Source organism: Frieseomelitta varia, unplaced genomic scaffold (assembly GCF_011392965.1).
Source record: "Frieseomelitta varia isolate USP_RPSP 00005682 unplaced genomic scaffold, Fvar_1.2 scaffold_146, whole genome shotgun sequence".
Lineage (NCBI taxonomy): Eukaryota > Metazoa > Arthropoda > Insecta > Hymenoptera > Apidae > Frieseomelitta > Frieseomelitta varia.
Window position 1 is genome coordinate 584,519 of NW_025109150.1, and position 12,403 is coordinate 596,921.

Sequence of the window (12,403 nt, forward strand, 5' to 3'; positions counted from 1 at the left end):
ATAAAGTATATAAAATTATAATTATATTGGTAATTATAAAATTAAGTTATAATTATGAAATGTGTGAAGATAATTGTGTATTAATAATTATAAAATTAAATTTTAATTATATTAATAATTATAAAATTAAGTTATAATTATAAAATACACGAAAATAATTGTATTAATAATTATAAAATTAAATTGTAATTATGAAATATATAGAATTATAATTATATTAACGATTATAAAATTAAATTGTGATTATAAAATATATAAAATTATTATTATATTGGTAATTATAAAATTAAGTTATAATTATGAAATGTGTGAAGATAATTATGTATTAATAATTATAAAATTAAATTTTAATTATATTAATAATTATAAAATTAAGTTGTAATTATAAAATACACGAAAATAATTGTGTTAATAATTATAAAATTAAATTGTAATTATATTAATAATTATAAAATTACAAATATGTCGAGCCTCGTGCATTTTCGATATTATTATGATATAATTGACAATTGTTTCATAATTATTGTATTTTGTGATTGTAAACCGTGCCCGGTTTCGTCCCCGAAACGACGAATTTTCGAGCGAAGGGAGTGAATGGAGATCGGCGAAGAAAGACGTTGAAACGAATTGTCATGCGTTTGGCTACGTTTCGATAACGGTGTCTCTCAATTCGTTGAACCACCTACGACCGTGGCGATCCACTGACACACTTGTGCCATTGGCCCGCATAGTGTTCATATATCTATGAAAATCGGTCACATTCCGACGCGTTCCAACTCGCGGAAAGGGAAATTCGCTGAAAAGATCGACAATGGCAGACTGAAGTTTAGCCCGTACGTGCGTTGAAACGCTGCAGCGTTAATTGTAAAATTACACTGTCGTGTAGTTATCTATTATTATTATTATTATTATATACCATATATTATCTATTATTATTATTACATACCATATACCATATTATAGGTATTATTATTATTATATACCATATACTATCTATTATTATTATTATTATACACCATATTATACTCTATTATTATTATATTATATATTATTATTATTATATACCATATACTATCTATTATTATTATTATTATTATTATTATTATTATAATCTTATATACCATATACTATCTATTATTATTATTATGTATTATACCATATTATAATCTATTATTATTATTATGTACCATATACCATATTCCAGGTATTATTATTATTATATACCATATTATAATCTATTATTATTATTATGTACCATATACCATATTACAGGTATTATTATTATTATATACCATATTATAATCTATTATTATACTATATATTATTATTATATACCAGGAACCTGCATGATTTTTCACAATGAAACGCATAACTGAACCGCAACAACGATGAAAAGTTGTCGATTATTTAAACTGTCACGACATTGAAAAAAGGAAATCATATAACGATCTAATTGATCTTATTTTTAAAAAAATGGAATCTTCACTTTGACAGTCGTGAACTTGTGTTTTTTTTTTTTTTTTTTCAAAGATGATTTTGCGTCATACAGCGGGAGAGCTTTTTCTCGAAAATTGTTACGATTCAAGTATCTCCGAAAATTTTCTTCGTAATTAAATCTATATGATCGTTTTGAAGAACGAAATCTCCTTTTTTACAACGAGACTTTGAAACCTGCTTGAAACATGCTCTTCACTATACCAACACGTGTTTTGAATTGAGGCAAATGATGCAGGAATCTGCCAATGATTATTGAGATTAATATTTAGATACAATATGAATCGTAAAATTTTGTGATCATTACTTTACAGAAGCTTGATAACTCATACGATTCTTACAGTTGTTACGGTTGTTATTGAAATTACCAAATCATAATAGCTCTAATCTAGACTTTATTTACTCACTATACCACTATAATCTATACCATATTATCTGTTACTTAATATTAAAGAAATATGGTGAAGCAGAAATAAGTTATAAAATATATCCAATAGAAACAAATTTCTTCTCTTTTTCCTAAATTAAAATTTTCAAACTAAATTTACTTAATTTCTTTGCTATAGCTAGCGCAAGAGAAACAACAATTCGTCTACACATCTACGTGTGAACTTCAGCAACGCTCGAATTATCCTCGACATTAGGTGTTCCTAGGCAACGAATATAAACGAACCTTCCACTTCAATTCCATTCTCTGATCTTTGCGTGATCTTGTTGGTGGTGAAGTCATGTCGTTTGCTACTGTTCAAACATCGTGGGCGAAGTTTGGAAATTCTCGTGATTTCGCGCTCGTTGGAAGGGACGTAATCGCGATGGCTTCCGGCATTTACGTTCGTTTTTATGATTCTGCGAGTGGAGAGACGCAAGTGGAACGATTCGACGGTGGTGAGAGAGGAGATGGCGCTTGTTGTCTCGCCGGACTTTCTGTAAGTTGTTTTTTTAGATTACATAGGACACTAACAATAAGTACTATTGTTTTTTTCTTTTTAGATATTCTTTGCTTCTCTTTTAGATAGATATGAAACAGTGTTGTTCAACTTTTAAAATAGCCGTGTAAACTACAACCCTCCTTCGTGGTATGAGCGAAAAGAATTTTTGGAAAATTTTTTGAAAGTTCTCAATAGGTGTGGTGGAGACTCTTGAACTTTCAGTCAATTTATACATAAATATTGAAAATATTTATTATATTTATTATATCATATATTTATTAAATATTTATTGTATCTTATATATTTATTATTTATTATATTTATTAAATATTTATTATATTTTATATATTTATCGTTTATTTTATTTATTATTATTATTATTATTTATTATATTTATTAAATATTTATTATATCTTATATATCTATTGTTTATTATATTTATATCTTATATATTTATTATTTATATCTTACATATTATATATTATATATTTATTTTTATATCTTACATTACATTACATTATATTTCTTTATTACATGCTCCATAAATATAGGAGAGTGATATGTTATTAAATGAAAATAAATATAACATTAGTAAACATAAATAACTATTAATAAAATTGTATTATGTCTTTATTCTTAAAAGAAATATGTGGGAAATCAGAGATTTGATAGCAGAGGGCTGAGTTCTCTGTATAAAATCACATGCGAAATTTACATATATATCTTTACATGTTATTATTAATATACTTATATTATACATTATTATTATTATTTATTTATGTTATATCTTTTATTAACACATTTTTTTATCACATCCATTTATATCTAAATTCACATCACAATTTATAAAATATATATATATAAATATATAAATAAACTCAAAACAATCAGAAAAACATGGCAATTTTAAGAAGCGGAGAAATATTGGTAGAACGTGATCGCGATTGAAAAATTCATATTTAACAATCACCAAATGTAACTGTGACAACCTCCCTTGGGATAAGAACAATAAACGATCTTCGCCATAGATCGATTAAATTGGTCAGTTATTGCATTTGTTTCAAGATTGCGCCGATCTTCTCCGTGATCGAGAGGAAAGCCAATCCCAGGATCTCGGTGTTTGCTTATCCTACAATACGAAGAGTCAGTCTATGTGCCGGAAGTCGAGAATCGAATGGCTACGTGTGTTGCGCGTTCGCTGGCACCGAGTACCTGCTCGGTCAGGCAACTTTCCCAGATTTTTCCTTGATAGTATGGCAATGGAGAACTGGCGAACGATTGACGAAAATGAAGGAGACGGACACGACGACGTTCGACGTCGATCGTACGAGACTCACGTGAGTGGGATCATCGATAATAAAATTTGAAAGATCTAACATGAGCATAGAGTCGTGACTATAGTCCAATCGTATAGTGAGTATAGTCTCGAACCTCGGAGAACCTGCTGCGAACTACTTGTTGTCTTGTTCGAGCTGGTTAATGGCACCGTTTATCGTCCGCAACTCTTACAATTGATTAATTTTATGCCCCTATAAAGCCGATTAGATTTTTTACAACCTTCCATCCGTTGTAATTCAAACTTCGCTGTTTGCGACACTATCAATCGACTGCGTAACGTTCACAATTCGTTAAACTGTTCTGACGACCTGTTTAGACCTCGAACAAATTTTTCTTCGTTCTCTTTTCCTTTTCTTTCTTTATTTATGTGTAAATTATTTATGTGTAATTCTTTATTTGTTTGTATGTAAATTAATTCTTTAGTTATTTGTATGTAAATTAATTCTTTATTTGTTTATATGTAAATCAATTCTTTATTTATTTATGTGTAAATTAATTCTTCATTTATTTAAATTTTATTTGTTTATTTATTTATATGTAAATTAATTCTTCATTTATTTAAATTTTATTTGTTTATTTATTTATATGTAAATTAATTTTTCATTTATTTAAATTTTAGTTGTTTGTTTATTTATATGTAAATTAAGTCTTCATTTATTTAAATTTTATTTGTTTATTTATTTATATGTAAATCAAGTCTTCATTTATTTAAAATTTTATTTGTTTATATATTTATATGTAAATTAATTCTTCATTTATTTAAATTTCACTTGTTTATTTATTTATATGTAAATTAATTTTTCACTTATTTAAATTTTACTTGTTTATTTATTTATATGTAAATTAATTATTTATTTAAATTTTATTTGTTTATTTATTTATACGTAAGATTGGCTAAAATTAGAAAAACATGTCGAACAGTTTAGTAGAAAGTAGTATTCAAATGATAATCAAAAGTATAATGAAATTAATTTGATTAATTTTTTAAAATTTTTAATTTATTTGATGACTGAAAAGAAATGATTCTGAATTTCGTTTTGCCTCTTGCATCGCAATTTCCTTTTCAATTGAAATTTAAATCACTGACTTGAAATCCAGACACAGTTACAATTTGAAATTTAGAATTCAAATTTAAATTCCACGAGACTACATTCTGCTCCTCTTTTCAAACCGAAAATCATAATCTTATTACCCGTGGGACTTAGACCATGATGCGCATTATGAATATAATTAATTTAACGAAAGTCAAAAAAAAGTCTTGAATAAAGGTTGATCCTTCGAAGCTTCAAGGCTCAATTGTAACCACTGAGTTTTTAACGACTGTTGTCATACTCAAAGTCTCAAGCTCAAAGGCCTTAAAAGCTTTCAGCCTGAAGCTTTTAAGACTTAAATATGTGACACTTCACGGTCTCTATCGTCATTGATACAATTCAAATCATTGCATACAATTTAAACAGCAGACTCTCCTAGTTAAAGATCTCGAGCATTAAGGATTCAAGCTATCGCTGCTCAAGATTTGAACCTTTGCTCGATGCTCAGGACTCACTATTTTTACAACGCTGGATAGAACTTTTCTTCTACGAATTCTTGAAAATTCTATGAATTTTTCTCAGATGCTCGACCGACTCGTCCTACATGGTAGCACGATTCATGCCATCCACTGGTAGACTCTCAGTGTATCGCGTGTTAACCTGCTCGAAAACCGTTCGACTTTTCCCAGTCAAAACAAGCATCGAGTTTACTGCAGTCTCCTGTTCGTGGTCCACGGATGGTGCTCTCCTTTGTTGCGACGAAACCGGCACTGTTCGGTCCGTTCGTTTTGAAGACGAGCAATTGAATAATCGGATACGAACGATTCTTGGATCTCCTGGCAGGAATTCTGACGATTCTTCTGAAGTGGTTCGTTCGCGAAATAATCCCGTGTTGGTGGGCCACGCTGATGGAACGTTGGTCGTCGATCGTGCGATCACAGGCAGTTGCGACATTCGAGCAACGGTAGGAGATCGTATAATCTGATTTAAAATAAAGCGAAATTGTATATGATTCGTCACTGAAAGACTGAATGATATAAAACGAAAATAACTTTTACCAACACACGTTTTTCTTCAATTTTTTTATTATTCTATTCGGAAATATAATTGTTGGATTTTTTTCAGTATTATGTGCGTAACATCCTTCAAATGACCACCATTTTTAAAATGAACAAACCAATTCAGTTTTTCAGTAAAATTGTAAAATACATAATATTATATTTTTGTGGAGATAATTAAAAAAAAAATAGGACGCGGTTAGAAAATTATTAAATATTAATTGATCAATTAATAATTTATTAATTTATAAATATTGATAATAATTAATTAGTTAATTACACTTTGATATATTTTATATATTTTTCCACGTGACAACCATCGTGTGCATTTATGCATCTCCAGATTTTTCGTAAATGCATAAAAATCCTACCTAAATATAATACAAATGCAGCGAAATTCTGAAATAAATCAGAGGTTGCACAAATCTGATATCGTGAATCTGTATAAAGTGAATAAAAAGTTAATGTTTCGAATATCAAAGTAATCGAACTGGCAGAGACACGAGTGGAAATATACTTGAATATGCTGTATAATTATAAAGAAAGATAGCGTATAATCGTTGAAAGAGCCAATTTATAACAAACCGAGATACTTTCTACAATTTCAACTGTAGACACTTTATATGAAAATATAAAAAATGCATATATATAATTATTATTATTAGCTTGTTTTTAGTTCTTATTGTACTTAAAATACTTAAATTAATTTATTTAAATAAATAAATTAAATTATAGTTCTTGTTGCACTTAAAATATTTAAATTAATTTATTTAAATAAATAAAAAAAGAATATATATATATAATATTCGAAGAATATATATATATAAGAATTTTATTTACAATAAGTTATACATGCACCAAATGCAAACATATGAAAATTTAACTTACAATCTTATGTATACATATATACATATATATATATAAATAATAAAACTTAGAATTTTATGTATATAATTTATACAATCTTATATATATAATTTATATATAAATAATAAAACTTACAATCTTATATATATATATATATTTATTTATTTATTATATATATATAGAGTCTATTCATTCCGTAATTTATTCACCTGGATCGTTCCGATCAGTTTTACAGGAAACCTTGGAAAGATCAGGAGGACGAGTGGCGTTCAGCTTGGAGCATGTTACTACCATCATATCCGAGATACGCAGAAAGCAATTCCAGCCAAGACAGAATCTTGATTCTCGGAGAGAACGGTGATCTTTTCCAAATGATCGATGTGTCGCGCGATCGTCCGCCCCGCCTCGAGTTTCTACTGCGTGGCGACGCGAATTACGCGAACATCGCTCCGTTACACGGATCATATCTGGCAGCTGTAGATCGGACCGATCGTCTGACAATTGTGGACGCTGCAACCGGTAAATTTGTCTCTCCGGCGATACATTTGACGCATCATGGCAAAGGTTGGTTTGAGAACAATGTAAAACTAATTATATAGATACCAGAACTCGAAACATTCGTAAAGTATAATTTTATTTAAATGTTCATTCTCAAAAATGATAATTAGTTAGATAAGGTATTTTGGTATACTATAATATGCACAGTAATATCTGCTGAGGCACAAAATGAACAACACATCGAACATTTTCGTTTATAATGGATATCATAGTATATAGATTCACACGATATTTTTTACTAATTTACATATATTTTTTATTAATATTACCTATATTCTAATTTTATTAATGTTGTATATATAATTTACATATATTTTTTATTAATATTACCTATATACTAATTTTATTAATATTATATATATATACTCTACATATATTTTTTATTAATATTATATGTATAATTTACATACATTTTTTATTAATATTACCTACATACTAATTCTATTAATATTATACATATAATCTACATATATTTTTTATTAATATTATATATATAATTTACATACATTTTTTATTAATATTACATATATACTAATTTTATTAATATTATATATATAATCTACATATATTTTTTATTAATATTATATATATATATATATATAACTTACCTACATTTTTTATTAATATTACCTATGTACTAATTTTATTAATATTATATATATATAATTTACATACATTTTTTATTAATATTACCTATATACTAATTTTATTAATATTATATATATAATTTATATATATTTTTTATTAATTTACATTTATTAATATTAACAATCATCCTGTGTCATTTACGAACAATTCCACATTTTCGTATCGTCAAATTCTCCAAATCATTTCGCAGTTGCCGATCTCGCCTCGCATCCCGTGTTACCGATTCTGGCAAGCTGCAGCATCGCGGGGAATTGTCTGTTCGTCAAATTGTCCCCTACCTCACCACCTCGTCCGAGAATAACACGTTGCATTCACCTTCAACGAGAAGCTCTGGATCGAGTCAAATTTTCCAACATGGGTAACCTATTGGGTGCCGCCTCGTCTCAAATCGGTCGACTGTTTCTTTTGTCGGTGAGCATCGCCGAGCCTAAAGAACGAGATGATCACGCGAGGTTATACAAAATGACAAGTGAGAGAGTTGCGGCCTGGCTGAATTTTGAACGGAAGGTAAGTGTCGGTGAGCACACGAAGTGTTGCTCTTTTGAAAACGTATTGATGTTGCTTCTCGTGCTAGATGATCGATTTTTTGATCTACGAAGTGGACCGAGATCGAGCTAAGGTGCTGCTTCTTATTGAAAATGCCGACTCGAACGACTCTCCAGCTGGAAACGAGATCGTCGTGTACTCGTGTCGATTGTTTCACCGAGATAACTGCGCGAACGACGCAGATTGCTCGATAAAGCTTTTGTCTTCCTTCGAGCGTCTTCACCACGGAAGGGAATCGAGCTACGATATAATTGGCGTTCCGTATCTCACGAAGCAGCTGCATCGAATAGAGTTGAAAGTAAAATTATATGTTATATTACATATCTAAAAGAGTAAGAAAGTTTATTGATAAATTCTATATTTATTTATAGTAATATTTATTTGGTAATTTCTAATGATCTGAAAGCGTTTATTTAAAACGTCCCTTATTTGTCAGAAGGGTGCCGTTCGCTTGCGCCATTAGAAAACAAAGAACTTTCTGAAATGAAGTACTCTTCATTATATGACATAAAATCAAATAGTTTGATTTTAAATTTGTTTTTAAATTTACACATACAATAGTGTAATATAATAATATTAATTCAAATTACTTCTGTTAATCGTGTAATTTTTTTTAATTATTCTCTTTACTTGTTAAAAACATCCATCTTAATGATCAAATCAATATATTTTTCTTTTTTACAATTGCCTAAAAGATAAAGGTATTTTTCTGTCCAAATTAATATTGATTTCTGTTCGTGTAAATCTATATTTATCTACGTTTATTCATTATCATTTCAATGATTTGTATAATGTACGTATGGAAGATTGGTTGTTTTAGTTGTTAATCAACTTATTCGATCAGTGTCTGTCTGCACTTGTAAAAAATTCCATTAGCAGTGAGTAACAAATAGAACAGAACAAAAATTTGTTTAAAGAAAAGAAACTACATATTAATAAATACGACAAACATTTAATTTCTAAATATATATTTATTTTCTTTTTATTTTACAAAAATATATATATTTAGATCATTTACTTTCGAGATAATTAAATTATTAAAATAAATTAATTAACCCTGATACAAAAAATACAAAATAAATTTTACTTACTTATTTTTTAAAAAATTCATTTTCATTACTTTAAACTATTAATAATATTATTTTTAATTATTATTAAAATATTACTATATTACTAAAATTATATATATATATATATATATATATATATATTTTAATATTATATATAATATTAAAATTATATAAAGTATATGTATTTTAAATTTATATATAATATTAAAATTATATAAAGTATATGTATTTTAAATTTATATATATATATTTTTAATTTTTACGAAAATATATATATTTATTATAAAACTTTATTTATATATTATATTATATTAATTTTAAATTGTATATGTATATATACATCTGTATGTATATGTATATCTATAATATTACTTATTATTATTATATATATATAACTATTATATGTATATTATATGTATTATTATTATATATATATAAAACTGTTATAATTTAAAATTAATATAATTAAATAAAGTTTTATAATAATATAAATTATGTTTTTATAAAATATATATATTTTCGTAAAAATTGAAAAAATATATATATACTTATATAATTTTAATATCATATATAATATTAAAATATATATATATTTTAGTAAAATCAAATAAAAATAGATACTATAATCAATAAAGATTTAAAAATATATACATGTATTAATTTATATTTATCTGTATCGATTCGCAGGAAGATTTCCAAGACGCTCTACTCTCCGATGTTCTGCCGTCTCTACACCAAACCAGGTGTGTCTCCATCACCGTGCATCACAAAAAATCATCATCGCCGAGCCTGATCACCTGCGGATTCGACGGACTAATCGTCTGGAGAGATTGCGCTCAACTGCAACGAGTATTCGCTCTGTTCGTCGCGCATCATCGCGCAGAAGCTGGCGGTCGATGTGCAATCCTTGTCAACGACACGATCGTTTCCCTGGGTAGAAACGGCGATTTGGTCGCCAATAGGCTGCCATACGCACGGTTAGCGAGTTTGCTCTCTTCCTCTCGTTTCTTCTGCTCGTCGTTGATTAATTTTTACTTGTCTACTAGTACGGTCAGATCGGAACAGGAAAATCGAGGTTCGAGGTCGACCGGGTTCTTTCGTTGGATCACGCTCAGCCGTTTGGAAACGAGAAAACGATCGGAGGAGAACGAGGAGAACGAGAAAGAGAAGGAGAACGAAGAGACGGAGACTTGGATGGACGCGATGCTTCGCCAGCGGTTGATGGCCGAGGAGAAACAAGCTCTGGAAACGCGTCACTCTCTTCTTAACGACTGGAACGAGTTGAAATGTAAGGTAAATAACTATGCAATGAAATTAACTTCTTTCTCCACCTGCTTCAAGAAAGGAAGATATAAAGAGCCCTGGTCTATTTCAACATCTTATGTTGATATAACTCATCCCCTTTATATTTCTCTATTATGTGATTTATTTCTTCAATGTTTCCTATTCTACCTAATATTTTTATCTTCGTTATTTTCATTTATTACTGTAATTGCCATATTTATCTCGCTTGTTCATATTTATCTATCTTCATCTTATTTATCTTATTCTTTTCTAGCACCGTAATTATTACATTTATTAATATTTATATTTAATATTTATATTTATATTTATATTTATATTCATATTCAGTATTTATATTTATATTTATATTTATATTTATATTTATATTTATATTTATATTTATATTTATATTTATATTTACTATTTATATTTATATTTATATTTATATTTATATTTATATTTATATTTACTATTTATGTTTACTATTTATATTTACTATTTATATTTATATTTATATTTATATTTAATATTTATATTTATACTTATATTTTTATCATGTTATGTCATATATTCTCATCTTGTTTATCTCTGTGTTATAACACTTATTAATTCTTAATTTTTAATCTTAACGCTTGCTTTTGTCCTTGTTACTTTTTCTTCGTTCTTCTTTTTATGTACACCGTTTGAAAGACTTTTATACGTTCCCAATGCTTTGGGAACGTTGCAAAAAATATTTTCACACCTCTGAATAACGTGTTCGTGACTAAGAACGCCGCTTTCCCGACGACAGGTAAAGACATTGTTGGATGCAAACGAGACAGCGCCGCCAAACGCCCGACTTCCGATTTCTGCGTTCGATCTCGACCAGCGAGGCAGAGAGTTCGCATTGGCAGCGGCCAGGTCGAAGGAGAACCAATTGACGAAGAACGCCGAGGAACGAATCGCGAGTTTAAATTGTTCGAAGCATTATTTGCGCGAACGATTTCTAGATCCTCTGGTCGTCCGACCGAGAAGCATCTGTTCCTTGTTCGGTCGATCGAAGGTCACCAATTATCCTCTCGTTGAATTGACACCTGGAGAGACGCATCTTCCGTCGTGGTGTCGATTCTCGATGAAAATGAGAGAACTGGTATCCAGGTAATTATTCTTTTTTTCGAGAAGGAGTTAAAGATAATAATATTATCAGGATATAGATAGTTAGATAATATCAAGTAATGGAGCTGTCATTCTTTTCTTCTTTTCTTTCGAAATAACGTCTTTCTGAGTACGACATTTTGTCCATAATTGTTTCAGAAATAAAAGGGGGAAAATGCTGACTTTTCTATAACGTAATTCTTTAACAATAATGATATAATTATATAATTATAATTTATATATAATTTATATATAATTATAATCTATACAATTTATATATAATTTATATACAATTATAATCTATACAATTTATATATAATTTATATACAATTATAATCTATACAATTTATATATAATTTATATACAATTATAATCTATACAATTTATATATAATTTATATACAATTATAATCTATACAATTTATATATAATTTATATACAATTATA

General features: G+C 28.1%; 1 protein-coding gene across 1 annotated transcript in view; it reads left to right on the forward strand.

Annotated features, from left to right (window-relative positions):
• Positions 1–546: 546 nt before the first annotated feature.
• LOC122533675 (cilia- and flagella-associated protein 43-like) overlaps positions 547–12,403 on the forward strand; it is a 20,290-nt gene continuing 8,433 nt past the window's right edge. The window contains exons 1-9 of the mRNA XM_043663611.1: positions 547–833; positions 2,061–2,420; positions 3,489–3,760; positions 5,375–5,756; positions 6,945–7,281; positions 8,114–8,430; positions 8,498–8,767; positions 10,227–10,832; positions 11,614–11,960. Of these exons, the coding sequence (XP_043519546.1) occupies positions 2,223–2,420; positions 3,489–3,760; positions 5,375–5,756; positions 6,945–7,281; positions 8,114–8,430; positions 8,498–8,767; positions 10,227–10,832; positions 11,614–11,960 (2,729 nt within the window). The 5' untranslated portion in view covers positions 547–833; positions 2,061–2,222. The remainder of the gene's footprint in view (positions 834–2,060; positions 2,421–3,488; positions 3,761–5,374; positions 5,757–6,944; positions 7,282–8,113; positions 8,431–8,497; positions 8,768–10,226; positions 10,833–11,613; positions 11,961–12,403) is intronic.